The following is an 18,259-nucleotide window of genomic DNA, read 5'->3' as shown; positions in this document are numbered from 1 at the left end:
GCCTGGCGGAAAATCACGCGGCAGAAAACTGCTTTGGTGAAAAGATGGAGTAAAAACGGAGAATATTTATTTGAAAAAATATTAAAATAGTACAGAAAAAAAATTACGCACAATAAAACTTATAAGTGAGACAGGCAGCGAAACCGACCCGGCGATGACGGTAGAAGAATGCGGAACTTTGTTCATTTTTTAAAGGTCTTTACATGGAATATGATATGTAAGCGAGATAAGGGTGATATATAGTGATGATCTCGTTTTTCTTCAGAATGTAAGAGAGAATGTAAGCCTATTGTTTGATCCACACTCCAGAGCAGCAGGCGGCGCTCGTGCACTAATAACCGCCGAATCACAACAAGAAGAGGAGGAATGCGGAACTGAATCATCCATATATCGCAAACACACACAAACACAAACACTAAACAGTATAATTTTCGAAAGTGTACTTGAGGCCTGAAACTGTGGTGTGTTTTCTCATGTAAGTGTTTGAACCGCAGCCACTGACGACATCTGTGTGTGTTTATCATGAGCTGTTCTCTTATAATCGATTTATTCTCATATATGATCAGACGTTTAAATGGTATTATTATTATAGATCACAAAACGTGTGAATATTATTCTCACAGATCGAACAGCGTGTACATATGTAATTATTATAGATTATCAGATGTGTAATGTTGTTATTCTCACAAATCATCGACGTGTAAAACAGTTTGGGATTAAATATTATAACAATGTATTTTACAATATTAATATTAATATTACAATACTAGATTAATACTAAAATTTATTATATTTAATATTACATATTTTGATCAAAAATACAGTAAAAATTGTGAAATATTATTCCAATGTAAATCAGCTGTTTTCTATGTGAATATATAGTAAAGTGTAATTTATTCCTCTGAATTTTCAGCATCATTACTCCAGTCTTCAGTGTCACATGATCCTTCAGAAATCATTCTGATATGATGATTTGCTGCTCAAGAAACATTCATGATTATTATCAATGTTCAAAACAGCTCAGATTTCTGTGGAAACTTTCATTTTTCAGGATTCTTTGATGAATAGAAAGTTCAAAAGAACAGCATTTATTTGAAATAGAATCTTTTGTAACATTATAAATGTCTTTACTGTCACTTTTGATCAATTTAATGCGTCTTTGATGAATAAAGTGTTAATTTCTTTCAGTCAAATAAGAGTGTGTAGTGTAACAGATGTGTTGTGATGTGTGTGTGGTGTGTCAGCGCTGGAGGACATGAGCAGGCGTGATGGAAGTCAGCAAGTGTTTGGACGGCAGCTCTCTGGTTCCAGATGAAGCGTCGCTCATTGAAGGCGTGAGCGACCCCGTCCTGCTGGTGCTGCTGCTCAGCGTGGCCTTTCTGCTCGGCCTGGTGACGCTGCTCTGCAGGTGAGATGACCTCTGACCCCTGACCCCTGACCTCTGACCCCACACCTCATCAACACATAATAACACATTCGGTCTTTCAGGAGCGAGCAGCAGCGGATCCACCCGGAGAATCAGGAGCATGTGCGTGTGGTCCGAGAACAGCTGCAGACAGAGCAGGTTTGTGATGAGGACGTCATTATTCAGATCCAGTGTTGTTCTTGTGTTATTTAACATCATGAGCCACGATGATGTGTGTTAGTCTGGTCAGGTGTCGTCCTCGCAGCCCCGGCATCAGTTCTACTCGGACATGTCGTGTCCCGTGTGTCTGCAGCAGGCCGTTCTGCCCGTCGAGACCAACTGTGGCCATCTCTTCTGCGGTGAGGAGATCCGTCTCGCATTCAGCCGTTTCAGTATGAGCTGATTGTATCTGCTGAAACATGTTTGTGTCTGGTCTTGTGATCAAAGGTCCATGTATCATCGCGTACTGGCGTTACGGAGCGTGGCTCGGCGCCATCAACTGCCCCATCTGCAGGCAAATGGTACATCTCAGTTCAGTTATGGACCAGACAGACTTTTGTCAAGTCAAGTCACCTTTATTTATATAGCGCTTTTTACAATGTAGATTGTGTCAAAGCAGCTTTACATTGATAACTGGTACATTGTTTGGCTGCACAGCAGCTCTTAAAGAATAGTGTCAATGCAGGCAGATCAAAAGCACTGTTGAATATCAAATGTCAAGTCAAGTGTCCCCAACTAAGCAAGCCAGAGGCGACAGCGGCAAGGAACCCAAACTCCATCAGGTGACATTAGGTGGCAGACAAGTGGCAAATTGGTGTTAAAATGGAGAAAAAAACCTTGGGAGAAACCAGGCTTAGTCGGGGTGCCAGTTCTCCTCTGGCCAACAGTGCTTTGTTACAATTCAGGTTGCTATCATAAGTCCAATAGGATCGCAACATTAAAAGTATTTATTTCAGTTCCATCCAATTGAGGATCGTATTCATCACGCCGGTATGGACGGTTGTTGAGGAATTGTGTCGTGGCTGTCGTGTCGATGAGGCCCTCACAGTGGATGATCTAGTTGACTCAATCTCTGCTGATACTTCAGGGCTGCGTTGTGGTCGTGTCAAGGTGCAGGTCCTTGGTTTCACCTGGATACGGCCCGGATCCGGTTGACTACGGTGAACCTCGGGATAAACAGAAAGACTAATATTAGCGTAGATGCCATTCTTCTTCTGATGTAACGAGTACATCAGGTGTTATAGGAAGTGTTCCCGGTTCCGGCTGACCTAATTTATGCAGCCTAATAATCCTTTAACGGATTTGGAAATATAAATTGGTAATGTGTTATGTGTATGCCAGGTTAAAGAGATGCGTTTTTAGTCTAGATTTAAACTGACAGAGTGTGTCTGCTTCCCGAACAATGCTAGGAAGATTGTTCCAGAGTTTAGTTGCCAAATAGGAGAAGGATCTACCACCTGCAGTTGATTTTGATATTCTAGGTATTATCAGCTGGCCTGAATTCTGAGATCGCAATAGACGTGAAGGACTATAATGAATTAGGAGCTCGCTCAGGTACTGGGGAGCTAAACCATTTAGTGCTTTGTAAGTAATTAGCAAGATTTTAAAATCTATACGATGTTTAACAGGAAGCCAATGCAGTGTTGACAGAACTGGGCTAATATGGTCATACTTCCTGGTTCTAGTAAGAACTCTAGCTGCTGCATTTTGGACCAGCTGGAGTTTATTTATCAGGCGAGCAGAACAACCACCCAGTAGAGCGTTACAGTAATCTAGCCTTGAGGTCATGAACGCATGAACTAACTGTTCTGCATTTTTCATTGAGAGCATATGTCGTAGTTTAGATATATTTTTAAGATGGAAGAATGCGGTTTTACAGATGCTAGTAACATGGCCTTCAAATGAAAGATTGGTATCAAAGAGCACACCCAGGTTCCTAACTGACGACGAAGACTTAACAGAGCAGCCATCAAGTGTTAGACAATATTCTAGGTTATTACGTGAAGAAGTTTTTGGTCCAAAAATTAGAATCTCTGTTTTTTCTGAATTTAGTAGTAGGAAATTACTGGTCATCCAATTTTTTTATATCAGTTATGCATTCCGTTAATTTTGTGAATTGGTAAGTTTCGTCAGGGCGCGAAGAAATATAGAGCTGAGTATCATCAGCGTAACAGTGAAAACTAACGCCATGCTTCCTAATGATATCTCCCAAGGGTAGCATGTACAGAGTGAACAGCAACGGTCCTAGTACTGAGCCTTGTGGTACTCCATATTGAACTTGTGATCGATATGACATGTCTTCGTTTACTACTACAAACTGATAACGGTCAGATAAGTATGATTTGAACCATGACAATGCAATTCCACTAATGCCAACATAATTTTCGAGTCTATTTAAAAGAATATTGTGATCAATAGTGTCAAATGCAGCACTAAGATCCAGTAACACTAATAGAGAGATACAACCACGATCTGATGATGAGAGCAAATCATTAGTAACTCTAATGAGAGCAGTCTCAGTACTATGGTACGGTCTAAATCCTGACTGGAAATCCTCACAGATACCATTTCTTTCTAAAAAGGAACATAGCTGTGATGATACTGCCTTTTCTAGTATTTTTGACAGAAAAGTGAGATTTGAGATCGGCCTGTAATTGACTAATTCTCTAGGATCAAGTTGTGGTTTTTTAATAAGAGGTTTAATAATAGCCAGCTTAAAAGTTTTTGGTACGTATCCTAATGATAAAGATGCATATATCATATATATGTCACATATATCATCATAATCCAGTCTGTATGTGGCCTGACCCTTGACCTTTATTGGTTTGTCAGGTGACCCTGCTCTTTCCGCTTTTCCAAGACAACGGCCGCAGCGCTCAGACTCCAGACGGGCAGGTGGAGCCGGCTCTGATCCTCACCGACATCAACGATTACAACCGCAGGTTCTCCGGACAGCCGCGCTCCGTGAGTGTCCATCTGTGAAATAAAACCATATCTTCAGTTTCTCTTCAGCTTTGTTAAAGAGCGTGTCACTTTTATAAGTGTGGAAGCTCATTTCTACCACATAAATGTGAACAATCATGCTTTGGTAAATCTTAATTATGACATAAAAAACTGAATTATGACACTAAATCATAATTATGAGATACAGTTGAAATTGCCATACTAAATCTTAATTATGACAAAAAAACAGAATTATGACACTAAATCATAATTATGAGATAAACGGTTCAAATTGACATACTAAATATTAATTATGACAAAAAAACAGAATTATGACACTAAATCATAAATATGAGATAAACAGTTGAAATTGACATACTAAATCTTAATTATGACAAAAAAAACAGAATTATGACACTAAATCGTAATTATGAGATAAACAGTTCAAATTGAGATACTAAATCTTAATTATGACATAAAAAACAGAATTATGACACTAAATCATAATTATGAGATAAACAGTTCAAATTGACATACTAAATATTAATTATGACAAAAAAACAGAATTATGACACTAAATCATAAATATGAGATAAACAGTTGAAATTGACATGCTAAATCTTAATTATGGCATAAAAAGTTAAAATTATGACATACTAAGTCATAATTATGAGATTAAAAGTTGAAATTGACGTTCTTTAAAAGTTGAACTGACTTTAACGTGAGTGTTTTTACAACGGTTTTTAGACTCTTTTTACCCCTAAGTGAAGAACAGGACAGATCTTTGCTGCGAGTATATTGGGGTCATGTGATATCATTCTCACTCTAGAGCGCGTTTGATTGGACAGCAGTGTGAATACAGCTGAATGCAGTAGTTGCCCAGATGTTAAAATGCGTTTGTGTTTGATTCCTGAAGCTGCTGGACCGTCTGCGGGACGTTCCCACGCTGCTCCGGCACGCCTTCAGAGAGATGTTCTCCGTCGGCGGCCTCTTCTGGATGTTCCGCATCCGGATCCTGCTGTGTCTGGTGGGCGCGCTGACGTACCTGGCCTCGCCGCTGGACTTCATCCCGGAGGGCGTGGTCGGTCTGCTGGGCTTCATGGATGATTTCTTCGTCATTCTCCTCCTCTTCATCTACATCTCCATCATGTACCGTGAGGTGGTGACGCAGAGACTGGCCGGGTGAGGCGTTTGAAGCCTGCTCGGGTGTCACCTTTAGCTTTTGTTCTGTAGATTTCCGGTTTGTCCTGCTTCACTGAAGATTCAGACGCCTTTATGTTGTAAGAACACGTCTGATTAAACCTCGTAAAGCTGCTGTTCTGTGTTCTTCGCAGCACAACCCAAAGTCTGATCCGTCGAACAAACACACACAACTTTTAAGAGACTTTTAAACAACAGTACAGACGTGTTTAAGGACATTCGCTGCCTTTCTACAGTGTCAAACACACAGCAGAGTTTCAGTCTGTCGCTGTCTGTCATTCAAGCTGGGCTGATATCTGTATTAAAGAGAGATTCTGAAAAATGGAATTTACCTTGAATTACTTTGATGGATCTTTTGAAATGTTAATATAGTTGAGATACAATGCCTTACAGTACAATGCCTTCATTCATCTTCCTCGTGTATAAATCAGCACACTATATGTTGTTGTTTTGTTTTATGGCCTTTATTGCACAGGAAGTGAGGAACACATTAGTTCTGTTCGCCGACTCTGAGATAGATACATATTTATTAACGCTTTGAGAAAACTGTTTTACTTACAATTTCTCCGCTTAAATCCCCTATGAAATCAAAATGGGCATTTCTTATTTTTAATGGAATAGTGCAGTGTTTATTCTAAATGATTTATCGGTTCACATCATTATAGTTTTAAAGTCCCCTGTGGTGAAAATCCAGTTTTAAAGGGGTGGTATAATGCCACTTTTACAAGATGTAAAATAAGTCTCTGATGTCCCCAGAGTGTGTATGTGAAGTTTTAGCTAAAAATACCCTCAAGATCATTTTTATAGCATGTTAAATTTGTCACTTTTTGAAGGTGCGCAAAAACGCTCCGTTTTTGTGTGTGTCCCTTTAAATGCAAATGAGCTGCTGCTCTCAAAAGGGGGCGGAGTTTCAGAATTTCGTGTTAGCACCTCTATGGTTAGCACTTAGCAGCGCCTCACATTACCTCACGCAGACTCACTGAAAATGTCAGAAACTTCAGTCTTTTATGTTCAAAACGGAGTCGGACACTGATGGAGAGACTCAAGAAGAAGTGACAACATTTTGAACAGGACGCTTCTGAACGGTTAGTTGATGAATTTATGTAGCTGATGTGGAGGTAACTATCTTAAAGTCATTGATTAGCATATTCTGTCATGATAATCTATAAATCACTCGTGTGGGAACTGTTGTAAAATGCTTACAGAGCCAAAGAATATATGATGCATGAAGATAGAACATGTATAGTTTAGTTTAATTACGGTTATAACTTGTCATGTTGTCATCTTGCTTTTATGACATGCTGTTGCATTGGTGTTATGTACTGTAATGCAGTAACATGGCCTCACCCACTTTGTTGTGTGTTCTCGGGGGCGGGGTTTATGTAAATTCTAGGGTTAGTGATGTCACCAACCTGGAAAGAGGCTTGTAGTTCCTACCAGCCGTTTGTTGTAGTCCTTAAACAGTGATTTCTGTAAAAGAAAATATCTCCGTTTGCATTGAACTTTCAGCCCTGTAACTTTGCAGATGTTGTTTATGCTCAAACAGCAACATTACACACTAACTAAAGTTAAAAAAGTGATGTTATGATGAACTATATCAAAGACTATAGATATAGAAAGATGATTCACTCCTGTTATGAATGGGAGAAACTGCAACGAGCAAAAGGGCGGAATACGTCCCGCCTTCTAAGTAAAAGAGCCAATCACTGATTGATAAAGTGATTTGTGTCACTGCAGCTGCCCTTAGAAGCTCCGGTTCCTATAGAAACCTGAGACTCTCGCTTAAGACTGCACATGCTTATCATATTAATTACCGTTATGTGTACGACGTTGTGAAGAGCGATACCGTTGTGTGCAGCGTTTACCTCAGTAAGTTGACTGTTGACGCGCCCTACATTTGTTCTTGTTTGAGAAGCGTTTCACTCGGATATACGGCTCAATAGGCGACAAAAGACCAGCGCAACTTCTGTTTCATGCCGACTTTAACAACTAATGACGGTCTGTTGTACTAATCGACCGTCCATCATCACCTGACTGTTGTTTTAATATATCAGCTTCTCTCTTGCACATGGATCAGCACCGAGTTCTCCTGTGTCAAGGGCATATGCGCGTGATTATACACCCGAAATAATCCTCTTATGATGATATAATCATATAATCAGGGGCTGCCATGTTCAGTGTGATACTGTCACAACACTAGCACTTGATTCTGAGGTTTTCTTGTAGAAGCAGGCTTTGAAAATAACAAGAATCGGTGTCTGTTTCAAAAAACGAACGCCTGCAGATGGAGAAAGTGAAACCCTTCATGAGAGCAGCAGGGGGCAGCAGAGGCGCGTGAAACTCACCCAGCAACAGATTCATGATGTGCACGTGATCACGAACTCCTGTTAGATCAGAGGAAAGTAAGCAGTTAGAGTCATTTACCAGGAAAATGAGAGGCTTAAACTGAGGTGAAATCACTAGAATGCGTTTGGCAGTAATCTGAAGCAGAACTTAGTAAAGCCTCATTTCACTGTTTCAGATCTTTGAAATCATATTTTGAAATCTTATGATGACGTGTTCAGCCTCGAGTGGCATTTGCTTTGATAAAATGATAAAAGATTAATGTTTAATAAATAATTCCATGTATGAATAGCGTTTCGTTGGCAGGATTAGCATTATTTCAGTTCATGTCAGTATTGTTATCGTTAATCTAAACTAAAACTATTAAAAAACATTTTTGTTAATTGGTGAAAGCTGAAATAAAAAATAAATAAAATTTAGAAATGTTGCCATGGCAAATAACTATATATATTTAACTAAATATAAATATATATTTTATATATATATATATATATATATATATAAAAAACCTAAAATGAAAAATATAAAATCTAATTCAAAAGATTACTAATAACTATGATAACTCTGGTTTATGTTTTCACTCATAACAGATTTTATTGCTGTTTTGAAATATATCAAGATTTTCTTGTTTCCTGTTCAGTTAGCTGGAGCTGTACATACGTGACTGAACATATCAGAACAAGGCCCCGCGTGACCTTTAACCTCGGAGAAAATCAGCAGGTAATGCATTCTGGGAAATTAAGTGTTTTTCATATATAAACCTGCCTGTCTGTAAGGCCAAGAAAACATCACAAACTCTGTCAATCCAGGCTGTCATTCAAAGTTGTTTTTGTTTAAAAATCTTTAAAAATCACTTATTGGAGTTATTTCTTGAATTTGGATTTTGTAATTTGTTTCGATTTTAGTTAATTTTTCATTCTACTTCCTTAATTCAAATTTCATTTCTTGTTCCTGTTCACTACTCGGTTCAATTTCAGGGCCTGAATTGTAATTCGAGGATCATTTTTAGGAATTGGGAGTGTTTGTGGTAATGATTCCAGCAGGGATCCAGAATAATGCAGTTACCCAGCATGCACTGGGGTTCAGACGGCACGCTCAGATGTGTGTCAGTAATGATGGTGTTTAATTCGCTCCAGTGAGCGTTTGGAAATGTCAGTGATCAGGGAGTTGTGACGGGGCCTGACATCCCGATCGCAGCGCTCATCTTCAGTGTGTTTGACCTGCGGTTACAGGCCTCTGCCAAGAGTTCCTCACGCCGATCTGAAGTGACGTCTGCATCGTGTTTACACGTGTGTGTGAGAGAGAGTGTGTGTGTTTATACAAATGTGTATAATGACATGGGTATTACACTTGTATTACGACGTAAACATGAAATATGAGGACATTTCATGAGTCCTCACATTTAAAATAACTTTAAAAACATACTAAACAATGTTTTATTAAAAATGTAAAAATGCAGACAGTTTCCTGTGATGGGTAGAGTTAGGGGTAGTGTAGGGGGAGAGAATGTACAGTATAAAAACCATTACGCCTATGGAGAGTCGTCACTAAGATAGCAAAACAAACCTGTGTGTGTGTGTGTGTGTGTGTGTGTGTGTGTACTTGTTTTGGCTATACTTGTGAGCACCAAATGTCCTCACTTATATTGTGAAATACTTTGACAACCCACTAGTGAGACATTGACTGGTCCTCACTAGTTTTAAATCAGCCAAAAATAAGTTTTTATTTAAATCTAGTGTTTTGCACATGTTTCTGTTTAGGAGTAGGGGTTGAGTTAGGTGACAGAAAATATCATTGACCTAATATAAAATCAGTGGAAGTCTATGCAATGTCCTCACTAAGATAGCAAAACAAACCTGTGTGTGTGTGTGTGTGTGTGTGTGTGTGTGTGTGTGTGTGTGTGTGTGTGTGAGAGAGAGTGCGTGTGTGTGTGTGTGTGTGTGTGTGTGTGAGAGAGTGCGTGTGCATTCGTGTGTGTGTGAGAGAGTGTGTGTGTGTGTGTGAGAATGTTCATATTTAAGATCTCTTCTTCAAAGTCACTTCTGCATTTCTCTGTTTTTCTCTCTAAGAGAAGTAAGAGGAAGGTTGATATTTATTCATCTAGTCGTTTATTTCCTGAGGCTGTGAATTACAGATTAAACACCTCAAATCAGTTTTTAGATGTTTTGTGTGTCAAACTTTAATCACTGATCCTGAACCAGCAGACGGTCACAAACATCTTCATTACTGATCTCAGAACAGGTTCAATATGGAACCATAAAGGATTCCGTCGGGAGATTCAGATGTAGAACCTGTTAGTGTTCCATCATGAGATCACTTTATGGATTTAGTCTTAATTCATTTTTAATTTTAATAACATTAATGAATTAAACATTCTTTATCACTAGGAAAAAATGGAAAAAACCTGTCAAACCTGAAAGTATTATGTAATTATGAGTCTAGATCAGGACTGATGCTTGTGGACAAATTAACACTTCTGTTTATGACTGTGAAGCTGTTTTGAAATGATCTGTACTGTATAAAGCGCTGTGGAAATAAAGCTGACTCGACTTGATGAACAGCACTAATGAGAAGAATGATGAGTGTAAGATCGCTCAGGTGAGTGAGTTCTGAGACTTGCTTAGTTTTACTGAATCATGTTTTCCACACTGATCGTTTCTCTTCTGTTCGCAGCGTGTCGTGTTTGTTCTGCTGCGACTCCGACTTCACTTTATTCTGCTTCACCAGAAGAATGAGTCGCGGCCAAAAGCTCTGACGCAGAGAGTTGGGCAGAAGTGTGTGCGTCCGTCGCTCATGATGTTCAGGGTCAGTAAATGGAGAGGTGGAATCATTCTTGCCGTCCCACCCAAACAGAGCTGCTGTTTCTCATGCCCTTCTCTTGTCTGGCACGGGATTATGGGTAGGGCTCTGCTCCGGGACTATAGCAGTGTGTGTGTGTGTGTGTGTGTGTGTGTGTGTGTGTGTGTGTGTGTGTGTGTGAGTGTGTGCCCAACCCAACGCCTACACGACCAATCCTGCCATACATACGCAAACGCCCGTTACGCCCGGCTTTCATTTAAAGTCACAGAATCGGATCGTCTGCCAGGAAACTAAATCATTTCTAAAAAGTAGCAGGTTAATATTCTGGGCCTGTTTGAGGAAGAGTTAGTGATTGTGTTTGATGAAGTTTCCCAGGTCAGTTCGAGCAATAGATGTTCTGTCTGTAACTTCATCAGCTCTTCATACGTTCAGACGGATAGACGACAATTTCTCTGCTTCAGGTTTTCATAAAAGCCAATGATTTGACATTGTGTGAGTGTGTGAGTGTGTGTGTGTGTGTGTGTGTGTGTGTGTGTGTGTGTGTGTGTGTGTGTGTGTGTGTGTGATAGAGCTGAAGCTGTAGACAGTGACTCATGACATGAAACACAGTTCCAGTAGGCAGGAAGGAAGTGTTCAGTGTCCACAGGAAATGAATCAGTGCTGAGAGCTTTGAGCATGTGCAGATTCCCAGGTTCAGGATCCGACAGGAACACTCTCTTCCACCTTTGGTCGTTAGTGGATTAGCTGGTTAGATTAGTTTAAGTATGTGTGGATGGAGAGGAATCAAACACTGTGTTTTCAGAATTGATATTGTGGCTTTATATATGATCATAAACTTGCATGTGTCATTATATTATTATCATTTTACCAAAATCAGTTTTTGACCAGCAACTTGCCGTGTTTTTTCCGTCATTAGTGTAGCTGCACCTGAGGCAGTACGTGCATCAACTTACAGGTTATAAAGTTTATTGTTTGTATCTATGTGGGCGCTCAGTTTTTCTGTCATTTGGCCAAAATCTCATGTTATAAAAACTATAAAAACATCTGGCTGTGACTCGACGACAAATGCCAGACTAAGACACTCTTCTCCGCTCCTCAAGTACATAATGCATTAGTCTTTATATATATATATGGTGTTTCTTGAGTAAAGAAAACGCTATACTTTTTTAAAGGACCAGTTCTTTATTTACCTTTGCATTGCAGACAAGCAGAGAAGCTGCGCGCGACTGCGACTCCTCGCTCACGACAGAGGCGGGGTGGAGTTATGAATTTTGACTGACAGTTTTAGGAGCCAATAGAGTTACGAGGTTTAGTCAAAGCTCTTTTAAAACTTTTCATTGGTTGGATATTTGCAAAGCCCACAGACGGATGTAAAGGGTGACCAACAGTAAGTTGAGTTATGGAGGAAAAAAAGTGAAATATACGAGGTTTTCACATCACCGTGTAAATTCTGATATGGAATATTTAATACAGAATATATTAAAATGTAAATATTGCAATATTGTGTTTACCTGTAAATTTGACATATACAAAGCTAAATAAAGGCGAAGCACTTTGAAGCTCATATCGTAGTATCTGCCCATTGAAAAAGCCTTGACTACCCATAATCCCTGGTTCTTCAGTAATTTAATTTGCTGTGTTTGGTCAAAACAATAGGCAATTATGTTTGTTTTTATGTATTTTTTTTTTCTTTTTGATAAAGGATAAAACATGAAAAGCTGCAGGTGGAACGTCTCTGTTCCTTCAACTCCAGTTTGATTAAGTCACTTATTTCCACTACAATGACTTTCATCTTCATTAAACTAAATTCATACAGCGGTTTGGGGTTAATTTGTTTATTGAGTGGAATTAAAACCGCCTCCTCAAACAGCTCAGTGAAGTTTACTGTGTCACCAGCCAGAAGCTCTTCAGAAAGCCTCGACCTTCAGCACTCGATTAGAAAGAAAGAACAGTCACAGCATTCACAGTTTGATTGGATTTTAATAGATGATGCTGATGATGAGCCGAAGAGGATGAAGGTTTATAACCTGGTGAAGGTGGTTATGAAGCGCTCTGAAGCGTCACTCACACCAGCAGAGGGTTTTAGAAGGCGAAGACTTCAGCACATCGGTGTCCTTCAATACAGAGACGCGCATATAACAGTTAAAACGAGAGAGATACAGACACATGAGACGCGCTGAACCTCAGACGGACATCACTCCACTTCATCCAACAACACACACACTGCAAAAAATGATGATCCTCAGTGTTTCTGTCTTGTTTTCAAGCACAAATATTTAAACATTCTTAAATAAAGATACATTTACTGGAGAAGAGAAATGACTGAAGATATTAAGACTTGATTAATGAAAAATGCATCAAAATGAAGTGAGTTTATGATTAAAAAAGAACAAATATCTGCCAATAGTAAATAAAGTTATAACCTGATATAAAGTTAATGGAAGTCTATGCAATGTCCTCACTAATAATGTAGTGAAAAAATGTGTGTGTGTGTGTGTGTGTGTGTGTGTGTGTTCATCACCAGGGCTCTGACGGCAGCAGTGGCAGCAGTGAGCTCTCTGATTGGCTGAGAGCGTCAGCGAGTGGGAGACTGACTCATCAGAGGTGGGCTGAACAAACGCTGACGCAGAGAGAGAGAGAGAGAGAGAGAGAGAGAGAGTCGTGCTCACAGTGAGGTTCAGCTCGTTTTATCTGATATCACAGCTGACATTTAGATCCTCCTCTCCTCAATCACAGCGCTGTGTTCTGGGGGATGTGGATACCTGCTGCCTTTACATGAGCCAGAGGACTGAAAACCAGATGAAGACGCCCTTTCTTTCTTGATTTTCTTTTATTTGTATGTCAGTTCTGTCCTCATTTACTCCCTCTCTCCATGTTCAAACCCGATGACTTTCTTGCCTCAGTGCAGCACAAAATCAGATGTTTAGCAGAACGTTCACACCATACAGTGATGCTGATCAGACGCTCTCCAAAAATGACAAAAAACACCTTTTTATCATCAACCCAATTCATCTGTGCTTTAGTTTTGAGAATAGAGAAGTTTTACTAGTGACACTTTATAATAAGATCCCATTCTTAATCATTAGTTAATGCATATGTTAACATGAACTAACAATAAGCACAATATTTTTAACAGCATTATCAATCTTTTTTTAATGTTAGTTCATAAAAATACAATTCTTCATTGTTTGTTCATGTAAGTTCACAGTGCATTAACTATGAAACCTTATTGTGGCCGTTTCACTTAATATTACTTGTATCGGTCCAGAATTTAAATGAGATGTTTTCAGCGTTTCTTGTCCTCTACAGCTGGTCAGAGACTAGTTCCCCATTCTCTGAGCTCTTCCTCGGTTCTGACTCAGTTGGTGTCAGGTATGTGAGGAAACACGAGGTTAACCACAGCGAGAGCTGGGAAAGAGCAGGAAATGTCTGCAGAATTCCAGTGTGAATCACTCTGATTTTTTCTGTGTTAAACTGATTCTTTGACCTTCGCACAGTGAAATGCTGCAGGTGAAGAAGGTGACCAGATCTGGAGTGAATGTGAACGCGTCACACGGGCCAAACTTCACCAAACTTCACCAAACTTGAACACACATTCACAGTGAAAATCAACCAGATTTCCATTCCTGTCCTACACAAATGTGACGAGTCTTTAATCACACTTCATGTCTGAATGTCATTGTATTAGATAAGTCAAGTGTTGTTTATTGTAAAGAAAGATGCAAAAACACACTTTGCAAACAAACGATTGACGGACAACGTTTGAGTTTGGGTTTAAAAGACACTTAATATTCATTGATATTATTGATCTGACTGCACTGACGAGAACAAAACTTGAACTGAATTGATCTGAATAATGACACTGTTGTGCTTTTAGAGCTGCTTATAGCTGAAATTAATTTTACAACATTAGTACAGCTTTGAAACAGTCTGTACTGTATAAAGATGAAGACATTTGATCTAATGAACAATGTTCAGTGCGATGAACTGCTGGCGGTCGAGTGAGTCGAGTCGCTGAAGCAGATGCGTTTGCATCACACTTCTGATGATTGACGTACTTTCTCTGGATGATACAGAGAGTGGAAGGCTGACTGTTAAAGTTCAAGTCCAGAATAGTTTTTCATGGGTAAATCCATCACGGCTTCAGCCCGCGTGCATATGGACCGGCATCTGCAGGTGTGCGTCACTCTGTTGCCATGGCGACGTCTTCAGAAGCTAATGAGAACTCGTTAAAGACAATCCTACGGACAGCACGGGTCGTACGGGAGGATTCTGGCAGAGGAACTAGTTACTAACCGTGCTTCTGTAAATGATGTTCTTCCTCAGTGTTTCTGTCTTGTTTTTCAGCACAAATATCTAAACATTCTTAAATCAAGATACATTTACTGGAGAAGAGAAATGACTGAAGATATTAAGACTTGATTAATGAAAAATGCAAGTTTGTGCTTAAAACAAGAACAAATATCTGCCAGTGGAGTCAGAAAAATAAACTTGTTTTCCCTTTGAATTAAGATTATTTTTCTGACTTCTTTGGCAGATATTTGTTCTCGTTTTAAGCACAAACTCACTTCATTTTGATGCATTTTTCATCTCTCAGGTAGGTCCTTCAGGGTGTTGTGGAGGGGTGAGGTGAAGTCACAACATCTGTCTACTGGAGTGCCTCAGGGCTCAGTGCTGGGACCGCTTCTGTTCTCCATCTACATGTCATCAGTAGGATCTGTCTTTCAGAAACATGTTTTTTCCTATCATTTTTAATTAACCAAGTCTTAATATCTTCAGTCATTTCTCTTCTCCAGTAAATGTATCTTGATTTAAGAATGTTTAGATATTTGTGCTGGAAAACAAGACAGAAACACTGAGGAAGAACATGATTTTTTGCAGTGCGTTTCATCAGCTCGTGCTTTTTTGTGCTCAATCTATATCAGTTGGTCTGTCTGAGACTGACACTAAGTAAAAGTCATCAAACATCTGATCTGTATGAGTTTTGAATCAGTCTCGAGTCTCATATGCGGTGTAAAGCTCAGCTAATGTCTAAAAGCACCACGGGCCCGTGGCGAGCCGTGACATTTACGGCGAGGTAGTGCTGTACTCGACACAGACGTCAGGTCTCGCTGCTCTCTTCGCAGGGTTGATCTCCTCTGACGTCTGTGATAGTAACATCAGGTAAAGAGAGCGATGTGGACAGAAGATGTCATGAACGCGCGGCTGCGCTCCAAGGTCACCTGCTGTCAGACGCACCTGTTTGCTCCACATTAGCGGTGACACGTGGCTAACGGGAAACACGAGTCCGCCCTACAGGCTTCATTATTTGCATTAACCTTTAGTTTTAAATCTGGGAATGTCATGTTATTTTGTGTCCAGCCCTGCAGGAACGCATTATCACAAAAACCAGCAGCTGCATGCAGTGATTTACCTAGAGATGAAGTACTACAAGTCATGCTTGTTTCGTTAACATTTCATATTATAAGCCCTTATTCTGATTAAATAGTACATGAACACGTTTTTTGGAACAAATATCTGCCAATGGGGTCAGAAAAAAATTTGACCCTAACACTTTTAATTAGGATTATTTTTCTGACTCCATTGGCAGAAATTTGTTCTTGTTTTAAGCACAAACTCACTTCATTTTGATGCATTTTTCATTAAACAAGTCTTAATATCTTCAGTCATTTCTCTTCTCCAGTAAATGTATCTTGATTTAAGAATGTTTAGATATTTGTGCTGGAAAACAAGACAGAAACACTGAGGAAGAACATGATTTTACAGAAGCTGATAAAAGATTCCGATGTGTCTGAAGAAGATTGTGATGGCACAGATGTAAAGGAGGTTAGTGTGTGTGTGTGTGTGTGTGTGAGAGAGAGAGTGAGTGTCTATCCTCTTTGGTCTCATCCACTCTTCCTCCCCCACTCTAACATCTTGTTTAGACAACTTTTTCCCCCTTTCATCCAGACCAGCCCGCGCCACCCCCTCTGCCCCCTGGCTATCTGATGTTCTCCATGAGGTTCGTTCTAGACTCAGCGCTGCAGAGAGGATGTGGCACAAATCGAAAGATCCTACTGATCTTGGTTTGTATTAATCACTCCTCTCTTCCTTCTCAGCAAATGTCTCTACTGCTAAAATGACAAAATTAACAATTCTTCTGACTCTCGCACGCTTTTCAAAACCTTTTCCTCTCATCTTAGTCCTCCTCGCCCCTCCTTCATCTACTCTACCAGCCGACGACTTTGCCACATTCTTCATAAATAAAACAAAAACTATCAGTGGCCAGTTCTTCACACTGCAAACTGACACACACATCTTAACAGCAAACACAGTCTCCCATCTTTCTCTTCACTCTCGGAGGCAGAAGTCTCCAAAATTTATCCTTTCCAATCACTCTACTACCTGTCCACTTTATCCTATCCCCACTCATCTCCTTCAGGCCGTCTCTTCTTCAGTTGTACCTGCACTCACTCACATTATTAATACCTCTCTTCACACTGGTGTCTTTCCCACAGCATTTAAGCAGGCTCAGGTAACCCCACTGCTTAAGAAACACACTCTAAATCCAACACCTTTAGAAAACTACAGATTGGTATCCCTGCTTCCATTCATTGCTAAAACACTTGAGCGAGTTCAACCAAATCTCTATCTTTCTTTCTCAGAACAACTCCCAGGACAACAACCAGTCTGGTTTCAAACACAGCCACTCAGCTGAGACTGCCCTGCTCTCGGTTATTGAAGCTCTGAAACTCTCACCTTGCTGGATCTGTCTGCTGCTTTTGACACCGTTAACCTCCAGATCTTCCTGTCAACCCTCATGATGAAGGGCATAACAGGAACCGTACTCCAGTGGTTCAAGTCTTACCTCTCAGGTAGGTCCTTCAGGGTGTCGTGGAGGGGTGAGGTGAAGTCACAACATCTGTCTACTGGAGTGCCTCAGGGCTCAGTGCTTGGACCGCTTCTCTTCTCCATCTACATGACATCACTAGGACCTGTCATTCAGAAACATGGTTTTTCCTATCACTGCCTCAACCTCTCATTCCAACCAGATGATCCAACGGTAGCTGCTCGCATCTCAGCCTGATTGACAGACAAGGACCAAGACAGAACTGCTTGTGGTAAATGGCACCTATAATGCCCTAATGTAATGTAAGTCTCTGGTGTCTCCAGAATGTGTCTGTGAAGTTTCAGCTCAAAATACCCCACAGGTCATTTATTATAGCTTGTCAAATTTGCTCCTATTTGGGTGTGAGCAAAAACACGCCGTTTTTGTGCGTGTCCCTTTAAATGCAAATGAGCTGCTGCTCCCGGCCCCCTTTCCAGAAGAGGGCGGAGCTTTAACAGCTTGTGCTTCGGTTGCTCAACAACAACAAAGCTGGAGAATCTCACGCAGCCAAAATGAGGATTGTCAGTAACGGTGTTCAGCCTTACATTGTTCAAACCGGAGTCGACACTGATGGAGAGACTCAGGAAGAAGTTACAACTTTTAGAATGAAACTGGACGTTTATGAATGGTTAGTGGATAAATTTATGTAGTTGCTGTGGAGTTGATTCAACTCATCCACTAGCATGTGCCGTCATGTTAAT

At 40.1% G+C, this 18,259-nt stretch overlaps 1 protein-coding gene and 1 long non-coding RNA gene across 4 annotated transcripts; one reads left to right on the top strand and one right to left on the bottom strand.

Moving 5' to 3' along the window:
• The first annotated feature begins 290 nt into the window (after nt 1-290).
• On the top strand, nt 291-5,875 carry rnf170 (ring finger protein 170). 3 transcript variants are annotated; one of them, XM_051895776.1, is made up of 7 exons: nt 291-475; nt 1,245-1,408; nt 1,489-1,564; nt 1,656-1,764; nt 1,853-1,926; nt 4,238-4,369; nt 5,265-5,875. In XM_051895776.1, the coding sequence occupies exons 2-7, from the start codon at nt 1,269-1,271 to the stop codon at nt 5,532-5,534; spliced, it is 801 nt and encodes a 266-aa protein (XP_051751736.1). In that variant the 5' UTR covers nt 291-475; nt 1,245-1,268; the 3' UTR covers nt 5,535-5,875. The 3 variants fall into 3 exon arrangements, with proteins under 3 accessions (XP_051751736.1, XP_051751735.1, XP_051751737.1); XM_051895775.1 differs by having other exon boundaries at nt 311-475; nt 1,647-1,764; XM_051895777.1 differs by lacking the exons at nt 1,656-1,764; nt 1,853-1,926 and having other exon boundaries at nt 311-475.
• LOC127513694 (uncharacterized) lies at nt 1,960-7,887 on the bottom strand. The gene is made up of 3 exons (XR_007930469.1): nt 7,414-7,887; nt 6,961-7,018; nt 1,960-4,381 (listed from the first exon to the last, which is right to left on the bottom strand). It is a non-coding gene; the product is annotated as an uncharacterized LOC127513694 (long non-coding RNA).
• Between the last annotated feature and the right edge of the window lie 10,372 nt (nt 7,888-18,259).

Source organism: Ctenopharyngodon idella, chromosome 5 (genome assembly GCF_019924925.1).
Source record: "Ctenopharyngodon idella isolate HZGC_01 chromosome 5, HZGC01, whole genome shotgun sequence".
In the NCBI taxonomy this organism is placed as follows: domain Eukaryota; kingdom Metazoa; phylum Chordata; class Actinopteri; order Cypriniformes; family Xenocyprididae; genus Ctenopharyngodon; species Ctenopharyngodon idella.
Note: the sequence above shows the minus strand (reverse complement) of the source record. Positions and strands in the feature narration are given on the sequence as shown.

Bases quoted from the DNA above. Each gene is read 5' to 3' on its own strand.
- rnf170 (XM_051895775.1), top strand. From the start codon at position 1,269: ATGGAAGTCAGCAAGTGTTTGGACGGCAGCTCTCTGGTTCCAGATGAA. The intron at 1,409-1,488 runs GTGAGATGACCT...TCGGTCTTTCAG, and splicing joins CTGGTGACGCTGCTCTGCAG to GAGCGAGCAGCAGCGGATCC. The intron at 4,370-5,264 runs GTGAGTGTCCAT...TGATTCCTGAAG, and splicing joins TCTCCGGACAGCCGCGCTCC to CTGCTGGACCGTCTGCGGGA.